General features: G+C 37.2%; 1 protein-coding gene across 8 annotated transcripts in view; it reads right to left on the reverse strand.

The window, feature by feature from the left end:
• FRY (FRY microtubule binding protein) overlaps positions 1-16,090 on the reverse strand; it is a 235,081-nt gene that overhangs the window by 40,223 nt on the left and 178,768 nt on the right. For all 8 annotated transcript variants that reach the window (XM_027898290.1, XM_027898289.1, XM_027898285.1 and 5 more), the window contains 8 exons: positions 12,834-12,984; positions 12,173-12,276; positions 8,697-8,882; positions 6,579-6,777; positions 5,839-5,960; positions 4,808-4,995; positions 3,774-3,868; positions 1,017-1,618 (listed from right to left, as the gene is read on the reverse strand). In XM_027898290.1, the coding sequence (XP_027754091.1) occupies positions 1,017-1,618; positions 3,774-3,868; positions 4,808-4,995; positions 5,839-5,960; positions 6,579-6,777; positions 8,697-8,882; positions 12,173-12,276; positions 12,834-12,984 (1,647 nt within the window). The remainder of the gene's footprint in view (positions 1-1,016; positions 1,619-3,773; positions 3,869-4,807; positions 4,996-5,838; positions 5,961-6,578; positions 6,778-8,696; positions 8,883-12,172; positions 12,277-12,833; positions 12,985-16,090) is intronic.

Consider the following 16,090-nt stretch of genomic DNA (forward strand, 5'->3'; position numbering starts at 1 on the left):
GGCAGCAGCTGCAACAGGGAGCTGTAACAAAAACTGCTCTAATTCAGGTGGGGGCTCAGATTTCAGGTAATTGTATCTGGACACAATCTGTTTTTTGAAAAGAAAGAATTTGATCTATGAAAATAATTTTCTAACCCTTTATTCCCTCTCATTCTACACAATTAAACAAGTTGCCTAAATTAGGACGGGTTTCCCTAGTCTGCCTCTGTGCACAGGGAAAAGAAAAGGTATCACCAGATGGTACTGTCACAGCCTGTGTGTGAATTGCCCAGCGGAAGTCTGGAACACAGGCACCACACAGGTGCTTAGAGATGAGCTGGTTGTTCATGGCACGTATCCCTTTATTCTGTGTCTAAGCTTGTTATGACTTAGTTGTGAAGCCGGGACAGTTGTCTTAATATCTGTGTTTCTGACTGAAAGAGAGGAGCTAAAATGTGGAAAAACGCAGAAACTCTCTTCAAGAAATATATTTAGGAAGTGGTCACAACCTCAGCTAAATAATTTGGAATTTCAAAATGTTAGCTTTATAACCCAGGCCTCTCTCCTCACTCACTATTGTGCTATTGTAGTTTATCTAGACAGTGTACAACAGTTTTAGATATTTGTATTTCTAGGGAAAATTCCATGAAGCAATAATTTAAAACCAAGTAATGTGACAAAGTCTGAAAATAATTCAACAGAAAAAGTGAGCAAAATAGGTTATAGAAAATTTGACAGTATCTCCTTGCATATGTTTACTTTGTCAGCACTCAGAAACTTTATATACTGCTAAGCCCTAGAAATGAAATGTTAAATAATACATGATTGCTCTCCTCCAAAACCTTATTGTGCAAACATATTATTATTGTTACAAAATTTCAAAAAAAGCCCACCCAGCTCAAAGCAAAAGTATATTATGCTATATTAAAAGAGAAAGAAAAATGCCATTTTTGGTTTTGTTCAGGCAGCCAAATGAGGTCTGTCACCAAATGTCAATGCAACATAAACTGAAAGAGAGGAAAGCATGCTGGTTTTACCTATAGCTTGAGAGGAATCCACCATGGATATTCGAGATACTGGTGTCAGCAAGCTAAAGAGCTGTAGTGTGAGATCAGTGGTAGTAAGGGAGGTGAATCCTTTCAAGAGTAGCTGCTGAAGTCCTGAGAAGTCTGCCCACTTTAGCTGTCCTTGCAACTTCTCTAACTTCTCCCGGTTTTCAGCTTTATCTAGTGGCAAGTGAGCCAGAAGTTTATTCAGTAACCGCAATGCCATTAGGTACTCAAACTCAAAATCTGACTCCATCAAAGCCACAGCAACCCAAAAGATGGTGGCCAGTAGGTTGGTTGGATTGTTAATGTGGGATGGATCAGTAAGACTGTCCTTTAAAGAGGATGAACTTCTTGTTTTAGAGGACAGGCCTTGTTGTGTGCATGCCTGAATTCTGTCCAGTGTGGCACTGCGTGGTGGGTCTGAGGACTTGTCCACATCTCCAAATTTTTTGGGTACAGAGAAGCTCCTCTGGTGCCTGCTTCGTTCAGCAGTGGCTGTGTTGCCACTTGCAGGATTCACATTCAGCTGTCCTGTGCTCTTCCGATTTGCAGTCAGTTTGGTGTTTGATGTTAAATCTGGTGAAGATGAGCTGAAACCAAGATATATAACATACATTACAATGTGTGAACGCACAGCTTGAAACCTGTTCACATCGGATGCAAGCTAAGTATTTATCAAACTGTAAATAAATATTTAAACAGGAAAAGCAAAACACCACACTGTCTTTTGCAGCTTGCCTTTTTTTTCAGTAGTGCCCACAGACACGACAGAAATAAGGTTCCCATGGCACTGCACCAAACCAGAGTAGAATAGCCTACAGTCTAAACAGGCAAGAACAACATGGGGATAAGAAATACAGAGCTGTGAAGTGACTTGTGGAAATGCCCATACAATGGGACAGTGGCAGAACTGAAATTAACTTTGGTCTTTAAAATGTCCACATCAGTGAGGCAAGCCCTGAACTTGGCATGTCTTGGCAGGCAAAATGCACAATTGCTTACTGGTTAATGTGAGAACTGTGGGCAGAAAAAACAGCATATCTTAACAAAAACACCACGCTGTCCTCAAGAAACCTGTCATGTGACTGCCTGCCAGTACAGGTCCTTCAGAAATCTTGTTGTAATTTCATCCTCTCCTGCCTGTATCCTGAGATCTCTTCAAGATGGTTTACAGAAAGAGTAGGTGTTTCATTTTCAGTGACTAATGCCTCCTCATGGATTACCATGTGATGATCCAGACAATACCTATCAATGATCTGCGCAGATGAACATGCTGTGTTGATACATGCAAGGGAAGTTTGTTCTGCAGAACAGCTAATTCCTGACTCTTTGATCCCATTCCTACTTCATATACTATGAGTCCCTACTGTCTGTAGTAATTGAAGAGAATCTAATTATAGAATCAAGTGTCAGGGTGAAGTATATTACATCCCACTTCTTCCTGTAGTGTTTTCTATTTTATGTTGTATCTTGTTCTTTCCTGAAATGTGCACTAAAGAAAGATAATTAGCTCTCAGTTTAGAAAGTAGAAGCATATTTCCCCCTCTTTACTCTGTCACGAAGCACTACTTGTGTTCTGCCATTACACAGCACCCTGCCTACTACTTTTCTAAGAAAAGACAGCCCTTGTATTTTTGTGCTGTATGTAAAGCATGGTAATTTATGGACATTTTAAAAATATGTCACCTATTTGTTGTTACTATTAGGAGTCAGAGAGACATTAATCATCCTCACTACAGTCAACAGCCATGTTACAGAAGGAGTCTGCAATTTCCCTCCATATGCAAAGGTCTACTTTCAGGCCAGGGTTTCACAAGGATGGTCTACACATCTGGCAAAATCCATGTATGCATGGGACAAAATTCTCCCTAGTTTTATTGAGGAGAAGAAACTGTAATCATTTACTGTTGTGGTAGTTTTGCAATATATAAAAGGATGCAGAAGTTTTTAATGTTGTTTAAGTGAACATGCTTCCAAAATGGCTTTTGTAACCCTTTGTGCAAACTCACCTTCTTCCCAGGAGTCTCAGTCTAATCTCTACTTTGGAATGTCTGAGAGATAACTGAAAGCTTATCTATTGGTTGTTAACCCTTTCTTATCATTAGCTGGTTAGTAAGACCTCCTGAACTCCCAGTGGTCACTTTGCAATCCCCTCAAGAGCTATTTAAGTTGCTACCCAGAACAATAAACTCTCTCTGCCTCTCTCCTTGCTGCTGCCGTGTCCTGTGGTCTCTGGTGGGGCCATGGAGACCTCGTGGTGGGGGGGAGGGGAGGACACCTCCCCCTCCAGGATTAGAGGTAAAAGGAAGCCTCTAGCTTGGAGTTCCCCTCCCTATCCACCCTCAACCGTTGCAAACCACCCTCAACCGTTGCAATTTACTTCTTGAGAAAGACTTTATCTGAGAATGACAGATTATATGACACCAGTATTACAAAACCCATGTTCATTTCCAGGTATGCTTTCAGGTATATGATACAAAGGTGCAAAAATACATTTTTAAATGATGTTAAAGTAGGTTTTAGCCAAGTGGAAGTAAGGCAGAATTTATAACGCAGTGTAAAGTTCCATTAGTTGTATCAAAACTATTTCAACTATGGTGAAATTTGGCTGAAATGTGCTCATATGTAGCTCTCTGTAGGTTACAAATGAGCTCAGTCTTGTCAAAATTATTTTTTCCTGTTAGGCTGCGTAACTGCACGCTTAACATCATGAGACATTGAAAAAAAATTAGAACAGCCTCTTACCGTGATAACACCGTCAAAAGATCACTGTTCTTCAAACAGTCAGACAGATTATCCACTGCAGCTTCCAAAGTAAGTAGTGCCTCCATTACATACCCCTATCAATGCATGAGGTTAATTGTTACAACAAAGACATTCAAAAAAGTAACATTTAAAAATCTTCAGATCATAAAAGGAATAGGCACCTACTGAAACCCCATGATTTCTCCTGAAAAAGAACAACATTCACATCAAAGCCACTGCCCTGAATATTAAAATGTCACTACAAATGTGTTTTATTTTCTGTCTCTGAATGATCTACGAAGGTATGCAAGAAGGGCACAAATCTCATTAGGGTATTGGCAATGGCCCACCAAACCTCTGACTTTCAGGTCAGTGATTTACACTCTACACAAGCAATTGTGACAGAATATTACTGTCATCTTGTGGCAGTTTCATTACCTAGGTAAAATATGGAGGTGATGTCAGTCTATTTCTTACTAAGAGCTAGCATTTTTCTTTGTTAAGTCTTAAATCTTGCAATAAACAGTCCCTGATGGTAAAATTTTAGTCTGTTTAGCTAAACTGAGTGGACATCACAGTTCAGTAAAAGGTGAAAGGTCTGTATCAAACTAAGTGCAGGATTTGTATTATTATAGATGGGGTGGATTTCTTTATTTCAGAAGATGTTAACATCTGAGGAATGAGATGGTGTCTACTTCATCTCGTCAGATTACATCAGCAGGTAGATGATGGATTCCTTAAACTCAAATTAATAGTGTTGAAAGGGAAAAACGGTCATCATAAAGATTTCATTTTCAGTGACAAATACTAGATATTTTCTAGCTGTTCTCTTTAGAGGTATGTAACCTTGTAACAGCCTGACGAAGGTTTAGATTAACACACATATGAATTCAGTAAAATCAGAGGTAACCTTTTCTAAGGCCACATTATATTCTTCATCACTTGACTCCGGAACACCCTTGTTAAAATGCTTATTTTAAATTAAATATACACTGAATCAACAGTACTAAGAAGCATTATGTACACATGCATACCTGAATCTCATCTCCATGCTCTCCAATAACTTCCACCAATCTTGACAGGAGGTCAGACAACGCATGTGCAGAAAGAGGCTGCTTTAGGGCCCTGAATATCTGGAAAGAGCGACCTGCATAATGTCTGGAAGAGCTTGAAAGAGCTGTTTGTAAAGCAACTTCACTCAGATGCTGCTCCAAATGAAAACCTAAGCAAAAGAATAGGATGTTAATTTTTTTTTAATGACAGACTTTATTGTGGGTCATAAACAGCTGAACCTACTCTGTGAGGAGGATATGCTTGTCAGCATATCCTGCAAACCCTGTGAAAAATGAAGGTGCAGAAGTGTCTCTGTTTTGGAGAATTTCCACTGCTTACATTGATTTCACACAGAATGCAAGAAAATGAACTGCAAAACAAAATTCTGAGTCTATAATTAATAATCTGATTTATTTTTTTTTACAGTTGCTGGACAACCTTTCAAGCCAACCACTAATCTTGCTGGCAGAAACAGAGTAACTTCTGAAGACTCCCAAACCGAAAGCCAAGTTAAATTAGAAGCCTTTCTATTAGCTTCAGAAGGCTTTGGATAAGATCTTTAATATAAATACTGATGCTGCATTCTGCTTTGATCTTTGAAGATATTTAATTAGCGGCTGTGTTGGTTTTTAAAATACAATCAGTGCATTTCCTAAGTTCTAAAAACATAATAAGTGAAAACTAAACTTTTACTGCCAGAAGAAATTTACTGAAATACATTTACTGAGTAGCTGGGATGTATTTACCAACAGGACATAGAGGAGATTTTATCTGGCAGAATCAATCAAAACGCTTTCTACCAACAGCCTCGAAGAAATACTCCATTTAACATTTAGCCACAGTTTAATCTAACATGACTTTTTTTAAAGCAATTCTTTCATATGTTACACATCCTTGTTAAGACATATGTGTTATGCTTCTGCATAAGCAGATCTGCTAAGACACAGGATAAACATTAAGCGTGACTGTGAGGGAATGTTTCTTTAGTTATAAAAGCAAAAAGATTTACTACCTGACTTGGAATCTTTAAATACAGATACAACATGGCGCAGAAAATTAGTGAGCTGTTCAGCACTCTTGGTGTTCTGATTTTTGGGAGTGATATCTTCATGGCACCAAAGTGGACCAAATGCCCTAAAATAAATACATAACAAAGTGCAAAATTTCTTTGAGTTATCTGAAATAAATGTAATCAGTTAAAATATATCATCTGTAAAGGCACTTAGATATTTACAGGGCTATGACCTGGAAAACATTCAACTGAACAGAATTTTAAATACAAGTAAATAAATATTCCTATGCTGTATTCTACAAAACCTTATATTAAATATAAGCTACACCATTTAGAGAGAAGGATAAACAAATACCAGGTTTTTAATTTAACATTGTGCCTAGAATCTGCTGGCTGTAGTTGGTAGTTAATACTAACCTCGCTATGGTCTTTCACTATGCCCTGTACATTTTCTATCTTCTGTTATAATAATAAAGCTGTCTTCTTTCATTAGTTGATTGCTGAACATAATACTATCAGTCAATTAAACACTTTATTTCTGTCGGAGAAGATTTTTTTTCTGCTTTTCCTGACATTGAAGTGTTTTTAAGCACCTACCTACTAAAATTAGTATCAATAACAGAGGAATGGGGAGTCTGTAATTGCTATATAAGCTCAGTAATTTTCATTTGAGTCTTTTAGGTTGTTACATGAAAGTATGCATTTCGAGTACAAACATATCCTCTGCTTATCTCCATTACCTGGTTGTCAGGAACTCAATTAATTTGTTTGCTTTCTCATCTGATTCAGCAGCAGTGTCCATGTCCTCAACTTCTTGTGTAATCTGTGGGAGATTTCCACTACTGCCTCCCAGACTGATACTGGAGGAAGTGGAGCTGGAGCTCAAGCCTGAGTCTGGCACCGGAGATGACTGGTATTCCCGCAGAAAGTCAAAGCCACCTGCCAGCCAGAAGGGAGGAGATAAAGGTGGAATGCGCTGTTGGGCCAGCATTAAAGATGAAAGTGTCTGCCAAGCAGCTCTTTTCAGAGTCGGCAACAGAAACATTCTACTGGGAAATGGGGAAAACCTTCAGAATACAACAATCTTCAAACACCAATGGGAGTGAAAATGGCACTGTGTTTTTAAATGTGTAGAACCCCATGTAATATGAAAAATATTTAAGTATTTTACATTTAGAAGTATGACTTTTTCTAAAGTGAAAAGTTGGCAAAGTGCATATAAAGTTCAGCTCTGTTTTCTGGGCTAGTCTGATGAAGAAAAAAAGTCTGCAGGGATGGAAGTATTAGGACAATTATGTTGTCCTAATTTTACAAATGTAATGGAAACCAAGACACAAATGTTTAAGGCTTCTGTTCAACACCTTTAATAACTGTAACCACTGGGCTACTCCTACTAAATATTTTCCACATTAGGATTAAATGTCTGAGTAAGTGTTCTGCTAGATCAAAACCTTGACACACAGTTTCAGAGCTGAAATTAGAAACTAAGGTTAGACTGCTAGTCATCTTAGGCTGTATCTACAACAGAAAAAAATGGCCTGTGAAAAGAATGAGAGCAGGACAAAACCCACTGCGGATCAGGACACTCTTAATTTAGTTGCCTGACATTTGCCTGGCAAACCTGAGCTGAAGTATTTTCAAGTTGGATTCTCTGCTATAGCTACTCACCCACACTCTCACTTTTTATGTTAGTTGCTCAAAAGAGAGTCTAAATACCAAGTTTTGACACCTTCTTGGACTTAAGAGGCCCAGACTCAGGCTACCAATTACGTTTTTCAGTCATAGGAATGAAAACAATTTTTCAATTTGGCATAAAAGCAGTAATATAATTTTAATGTAAGAATTTTATTATGTATTTAATAATTCACAGACATGCACTGAAAAAGAAATCTACCTAACTTGAGACGGGAAATTCATGTGAGGTAATTTTGCACAGATGTTATTCAGAATGAAACCTCTTTGGCAAAACATTCATTAATCTGAAGTACTTATCCCATTTAGACATTGCTTTAAAATAATTTTGTTGTGTCTAAGAAAAAAAAAAGTTATCACATAATATTCTTTATAAACCCAAATTACTTATTACTTTGATTATATTCCTAAAGAACCATGGAAATGCCACTAATTTGATAATATTTCCTTTTCATTTTTCAATGTATGGTGAAGTTCCTCACTCTCTCCCAGGCAACTAATAACTCTCATCCATAACTCTATATTGGCTCTGTGATCCTTCAAATCTCAATAGTACACTTGCTTTTGGTAATATTATATGACAAAAGCAAATCTAGCTAGCAGCTTTCTACAGACTGTTCCTAACCAACCCCTTAAAAACAGGTAAATTGGTAAAAGTTAATAGAACACAGATCTCAGCAGAGGTCTGAAGTAAACCTCCTAATATAGAAACAGATTTCAGGACAGAAATGAAGTGTATCTGTGATACAAAGGAGGGTGTGTATCACATGAAATTTAACTTAATGGAAAATCTGAGCTGCATATTTTTGCTTCTCTTTCTCTGTTGGAATTATTAATTTATTTTAAAGGTTGAGGAATGATGGCCCTCATTTAAAGCAGTCCTGGCTCCCGGAGGCGGGAGTCAAGAAGTTATCAGGCCTAGTAATTTTAAAATACTACATTATATATTTTGCCTTACATTAGATAACTTTCTATCATGAAAAGTTATCTAACGATAAATAGCATGTATCTCTAGGATAGTTCACATGGAATTAATATGGGTCCTGTTCATATTTTCCACTTTACTACTTTGATTTATCAAAACTGTTGTATTTTAGAAAAGTAATCCTACTTTCAAAAACCTGACAGTATAATGCAATGTTCTCTTATTTTCCTTCCTTTGTTACCTGTGTAAAGATATTCAGGTAAGTATGCTGGTTGTACTGTCAGAGTCTTGGTCTCATTCATCTCTCTGGTCTGAAGAAGCACTGATGCAATGGCTTGATAGTTGTTGTTGCAAGATAATGCAATCAAAAGGTGAAGCAGTAACTTCTTACTGTGTTCAAAGACCTCCGGGCGGTAATGGTCAAGGCCTAAATGAAAAGGTTACAGCAACCTTTGAATATGAAGTAATAATAAACAAGTCCACATTCCAGAAATAGTGAAAATTCCAAGGCAAGTTCGTGACAACAGTACAAACAAACAAAAGATGTAGTATTTCCAGACACAGTTACTAGTGTTGTCACTTAAACGCGTATAACCAGTTTCCAGACTGAGGTCCCATACAGGAGGTACAAACAATGAGTGGCAATACAACTTTATGCATTCTGTCCCAGTGCAGTGTTAATTTGACAGGTTTGGCAAACATCTAAAGATAAGGAATTTGTCATGGTGGTTTTAATTACATTGCTTACCACAGTATGTGGCTTTCTAGCACAGACATCAGGTTTAGAATGAGTGTAAACTCTAAGAGGGAGATACTGATTTATTAAGAAAGGAACTGACAGACAAATGACTTGAAAAAGAACTTCATCTACCAGCATGAGAAATTAGCCCCTAGCACAGGGTGCAGAACTGAAACTGAAGGTTTGCACTGAAAGACTGATCTGGTTTACACTACTGCTGTTTGTAAGATTTTTAAAACAGCCTGAATCATTCACAAATTACAAATATGAAGGGAACACGTATGTTTTAAAATGAAGTTTGTAAAATAAACTGCATTCTGTTGCAGTAATCTCTTTTTGATTCTCTTTCAGTACCTTCCAAGATATTTTAAAATACTTTTGTCTGTTTAGGAGTAGTTTCTGTGCTGAAAAAAGTTATTTTTTAACTTCTTCAGGTCCTCTCTTCTCAGGATATATTCCTCTTTAAAAAGTAACTCCTTTATTACTCTAAGTGGCAGCAGCCAACAGATCTTTCAAGTCAGGTGTCTTCTAATATACTCCAGTCATGCTGGTTCTTGTCTGGCCTGCAGAAATATCTGCTCATACTGCCATAGTCTGAACAGTATGCCTTTGGCTCCTAAGGGCAGTTCTTTGGAGGTCCTGTGATCCTTGGTCTTACTCATCTGCCCATAGCCTCTTCTAAAAAAAAAAATGCAGGCATCCTGCTCACCCTCTCTTTCAGCTTCTTCAGGTTTCTGCTCCTATTCTCCTTTCTCCATTTTCTTCCACCTGCCAGGAGATATTGAACCCATCCTACCCTAATATACATCGGAAAGGATATAAAAGGTTCTTCTAGTTGAAAATAAATTCTGTATTGGCAATACTTGTGACTGAAATCCTATGAAACTCAGGGTTGTATGAAAGTATTGGCACAGATCTGCTAACTACGAAATGAGAAGGACAGTTCAGTCTTTGTGCTTGTCCAGTGCTGGGCCCTTCTTTACTTTGGAAGCGTTCCTGAGAGGGTAAACTTCTGTGACATGGAAACATTTCCATGGGGAAGGAGTCTAGCTGCTCAACTCATTTCACATTGGTTGCAAAAGAGATTTTAAACAGTAGTGATTTTCATTCCCTTCTCACACAGCCAGGTCCACACCGGCAGTATACCTGTCTACTTCACTATCAGTACTACAAACCAACTATTAGCCTATTAAAAACACACATAAATTGCAAAATTCTTTCATTTAAGTATTTTCTCATTCCAATAAATGAAAGGATATTTCTCTCCAGCTAGCCACCATACTCGTTTCCAGTTTCCTTTTCAGTCAGATGTATCTGTCTGTCTACTGACATTCCAATAGGACAGAAATACTTGATTTTCGATCACAGTCATACCTTTGGCTAACATATAGAATAACATCCTTATAACATCACAAGAGTTCTACTACAAAACATTGAAAAATTTTCCACAAGAGGTATAACAGCTTTAGAGAAATTTAAAGCCTCAAAGCTGTGATTCCACTTTAGTTACCACTAAACCAGTTACACTTAGTTACCAGTTACATTTAGCTTTAATTTCACATTTTAAAATTGAGAGTTCTTAATGAAGAGATTGTTTCAAATAGTATTTATAAATTTCTTTGTTTCTCATTAAAAAAATGTAATGTTGAAACCTTATTGCACGAACAAATAACTAAGGATATTTTTATAAAGGATTACTAGTGCCTTAATTATTTTTGCCTATGTTTGTTTGCATGGCTCCCTGACAGCTCCTTAAAGCTGCCTTAACTAAAGTGGTCATGCTGCTGCATACTACTCCTGTCTTGTTATTTCTGTATTCTTGTGAGAATTTCTAACTGTAAGCACCAGTTTTCTCACACTTGTTAAAAATCACACGAAAGATGTTTGATCAGTTAATAGTTATTGATTGATCCATGAACTTGATCCAGTTCTCTTCAGCTCCCTGACTTGAAAAGTACACAGACATATAAAAAAGAAGGAAAAAATGGTTATGGTCAGCTACAAGATAAATTTAAATTTTAAGTGAAGTATATATGTGGAATTCAAACAGAACAGATGGTGACAGAGTAGCATAAAAGGAGAGTAAATTACCTTCCTCAACTTACACTGTTTTCTACCACTGTGCTGTAACCTCCCAATTTAATCTGTTTTTGCCTGCTGAACAGCAGACTCTTCCCAGACTGGCCATGAATAGACTTCGTGGTAACTATGGTGACTGAATGAGAAGTGAACTGCGATCTCAGCTATAATAAATTTATTTCACAACTGTCTGGCTGCGTTTTTTTTGTGAACACTATTATTTATCAGCCATGAAAGTTAAGGAATGGCTTTATAATGCTAAATACTATTGTGTGCTAAAAAATCAGACCACTCACTTTTTGCAACATTAAACAGGAGGACAGGAAAGCTGACACCTTCCAGTTGAACTGTGTTACAGTCAGGAACAGACACAGCAGTGGGGAAAAAGCAGTGCCTCTATGCTCAGGTACGTAGGGGAGGACACTGATGATAAAGTATTCCATTAGCAGTGCAATTTATAAAGCTTGCTTTCCAGTGGTCTGTGTCCTACTCCACTACCTCTGCAGTAGAGTACTCTTGGATCTCTTACAAAGTATTTTTGCAAAGGCAAGAGACAGCACCAATGCGTGTAGTCCAGGCCTAAGGCATATGCAGACTGCTACCACAAACCAAACTGTACAAGGCCTTGAGTTTCACTTGCTATGTGTTTTTAGAGATATTTCAGGAAGTCAATCATCTTCAAATTTCTACACACATCTCAAATTTGCATGAAATTGGCCAAAATATTCAAAATCTTCAAAGTTTTGAGACTAATTCACGTACTATAATTCCCTTGGGCTTCTTTTTAAGGATTGAGGGGCAGGTCATAATCAAAACATGTAAGCTCTACAGCTTCAGCAAAACTAAAGAAAAAGGATGGGAATACATTTATACTTTGTTTCCTGTTCTGTTGGTCTTACCTAAAAAGAGAGCATGTAGCAACAAAGGGAGGTGAAGAGCCCAATCTTCTCTCACGCTGTGATCCACTACCATCTCAGTCATGAAGATGACAGCAATATTGCACCTGGAAATTAAATCACATTATCAGTTTCAAATGTCTTGGAAATGGGAGAGCAGTATAATGATGCCTATTTCTGAAGAAATAATCTCTAAATTTTCAAATTTATTGCATTTCTTCCCAACGTGATTAATGCTAAAGTACCTTAGTTATGGTATCAAGCAGATAAATATTCATTACTGAAAAAAACTCTATTATTGTCAATATGTAAAAGAGGAATTTCAGAATATGCATAGCCTAGTTAGAATAAAAGATCAAAGCCCTATGAATAACAGGCACAAAGGCTTTGGAAAGTGAAATTTTTCTTTTCTGCTTGAGTTGTTTCTTCAGTCTGATTCTTACCAGAGATGTCCTACATTGTAAATAGGCTTTCTGGTGGAAATCTGGTAAAGCTGAGAGCTTTCACTGCAAGTTAATTTCTGTACTGGAAATCAGCAGAAATTGAATGTATGATTTTTCAGATGTTCTGAAATTCGTGAAACTGGTGAAATTGAATTGGTGTTGATCAGCTAGTAAGAGGAAGCATCACACTGTCTGAAATGTCAGAACGAGAAACTGCTCACCTATGAAGGGGTCCTCGGGGTGTGATGGTTTCTGGGAGGTAGTCCACAAGTGGTGCCCAACATCCTCCATTGTAAGGCATGGGCAGGGGATGTGGCTGTTTGGTTTCCACAATATTCAATAACCAGCTTGTATATGGAGAAACAGGATCGTCTGCATGCAAAAGCAATAAAACAGAGTGCATAAAACCCAAGTCTGGTTACCCATTTTTTAGAAATATTAAAATAGATTTTATGCTAACGTATCAGTTCAGCTGTTTGGAATAATGTGGTAAGATGCCATGAGGTTTGCAAATTCCTGTGTTCAATAACAAGTGATGCATTTTTAATCCCTCTTTCATGCTGCTGGAAATTAAAGAGATTCCAAGCAGACAGTGCTGAACGGTAGGAGCGGCAGCTGAATCCCTGCTGTCACTTAGTAGCTTTGGATCCAGATCACAAAGCACCAAGCAACAGACTTTCTCTTCAAAAATGAGAGAAAAGTTCAGCCAACAAAGCTGCTGTCAGAAGCCATCTGCTGCAAGGAGCAGAGTACCAGTGACGCATTCTTGCAACTCCTCACCAGTGCCCTGCTGAGCGATGCTACAAAGGAAAAGTTAAATGTCCTGAATTAGCAAGGAGGCATAAGGAATGCAAAAAAACATCTTCAGGGCAATTTTGTTTCAATAGGGAAGAATTCTCTCTTGAATTTCTCATATTTAACTTTGCTTCACTATGACAGCTGCTGTTTGTTAATGAGCATTAGGGTTTTTTCATCCACCTGTTTATCTGCAATGATGTGGGTCAAGTAAGTTATGTCAAGCACTTTCTGTCTGTCTTCTCTCAGCTGCAAGGTTTTGTTCATCTCTTCTTTATTTTGTTCCCTCTCACTCCTTTTGATTTTACCACTGGTCAGTTTTTAATTTCTGAGCTATAGCAGTCTGCAATAAAATGCCATGGAAAGTAGCTTTTCCAGGTCTGTTCTTGACATACACCCAAACACTGTCATGTATGAATTTTTAATTAGTGTTATTTTTTGCTATGCTTTGTTTGTTTTTGTTTGGGTTTTTGTGGGCTTTTGTTTGCTTGTTTGTTTTGTTTTTATTTCTCTACACTTTTGCATTTTAGGTAGGTTTGAAACTCTGAGCACTTTCTATTTTTTTTTTTAACAGCATGAATCTGATGCTTGTCAGCTTTCCCACGGGAAAAGAAAATGTTTGACGCCTACAAAAGTATCAGAGCTAGCTATTTCTAAAGCACATCAATTCTTAGTTTTGAAAAAACATCTTCAGCCCAGATCTTCAGGAGACGTTCAATGAAGTAGTTGCTCCTCCAATTATTTCTAAAATGCTAACTTTAGAATTCCCATTCTTCAGTGCTGGTCTTTCAAGAAACATTATGGATCTTTATGACTTAGACCTCTACTTTGATCCTCATCTGGAGGATGATTGATTTGTTATAGATAAAGAATAAACTGAACTAATAATATAGCAAAGTACAGCATTTTTGCATATTCATCTTCTAAGAATTAACCAGAAAATGTGTGCCAGATGCTTTTTGCAGAAAAAGCATTGCACAGGCACTACTTATTACTACTTATTTAAGTGTTTAATAGGATAGTGCTTCATGAAGTTCACACTGAGAGTTAGATCCTCACTCATGTTTTCATAGGTTTATGTGCGGCCTAAGAAAGGAACAAAGAAGCACTTTGAAGTTTACCGTGCAATCCTTAACTGAACAAAAAGGTTTCTGTTCTGCAGAGTTATGTTCCCTGTTTATATCCTCAGCAATACATATATGTTCAAGTAGACTGGAGAGAAGAGAGAAGCCATACAAGCAACTCCTCTGCAGCCTGGACTGCCTGTCAGAGGGAGTAAGTTGTGTTTTCTTAATGGAAGTTGCATTATGTATCTTGCAGAATGACAAATGGTATAAGAATTACTCTTTCCTATTATAATTCTATATGAATGTCAGTAGCTAAGTAAAATGCATTTTATTTTACATCTAGGTATTCGTATATTTGGTAAAGGAACTCCTGGGCGAAGCACACTTTGCATAAATATTCATGGTACTATGAAACTTGCAGGTACATGCAGGAAAAAAAAACACATTTGGACACTGGCTTGAGGAGACATTCCAAAAGAGCTAAGAAAATTTCAGTATTTTTTAACCTTTTATTACTCTAAGCTCTTGTCAAAACTACTGACTTTTGAAGGTTTTTCTGATAATACAAACATTGTTCTGTTTTGAAAGATTGTTCATGCAGATCAGATTAGCACCAGTGCTCCAGTTAACATCTGGTGAAGAATTTTTAGTAGGTGCAGCACTAGAAAGCCACAAAAAACCCCAAGACAAGACCTATTGAATTGAAGATGTTGCAGACGTTTTTGTGTATTTAAATACTAGAGTTCATACATACACAATATTTTGTAAATATTGTGCCTCATACTTATAATAGTTTCTAATATACATTTAATTATCCTATTGTATTGTATTTGACAATGTTGCATATTTTGCAGAAGAGTATTGCCAAAAGTTACTTGGATTAAAGCATATTTAAAATCTTTACTTCTTACATTAAAATACTGTTCCAAAATGGTATCTGTAGTACCAAACCAAGATATTATCACCTATATATTATTTGAGGTGGTTTTAACAAGTCAAAGATGAAAGTCAATAACAAAGTCTTGCCTTATTTACATTTGGTTAGGGCCTAACTGAAATCTCTAAATTGTCTTTACAATTCAATCCAAAAATGAAGCCAAGCAATCCAACTCCTAAATTTTACACTGTTGTTCAATAGTTCACAATGTTTTTCTTTGGAATATCTGCTGAGCACCCAGTGTCTATCTTGCAGAAGATAGACAGTGCAGTCCATTTTGCAGAAATACATAAAGAACAACAAGCACGCTCAGAAGCCCTATCTCAATCTCTCCTCTAATACACATTTGCATAGTCTAGCCAGAAACTGGTTGCAGAGGGCAGATGAAAGCTAAAGAGGAGATAAGATCTCATATTTGGAAACTCCTGAATCTCTTTTCATGCTCATGTAACAGCACTTGATTTGGAGGGATATACTGGCAAATGGCACAATTCAAAGCACTTGCTATAACACTCTTAAAAGTCTTTCACTTTGCCATGTACAAAAGGCTCAATGTGTTACTGTCTGGAGGATTCTCTGCTGCTGCCTTTTGTGAAGTTCTCTGGCCTTCAAATAGGTTTGACTGAGCCCAGATTAAACAAAGTAAATTAATTAAATGAGTATGAAGGTAAAATAAGGA

This window comes from Empidonax traillii, unplaced genomic scaffold, assembly GCF_003031625.1.
Source record: "Empidonax traillii isolate 1590-97213 ecotype Southwest subspecies unplaced genomic scaffold, ASM303162v1 scaffold589:size398478, whole genome shotgun sequence".
In the NCBI taxonomy this organism is placed as follows: Eukaryota; Metazoa; Chordata; class Aves; order Passeriformes; family Tyrannidae; genus Empidonax; species Empidonax traillii.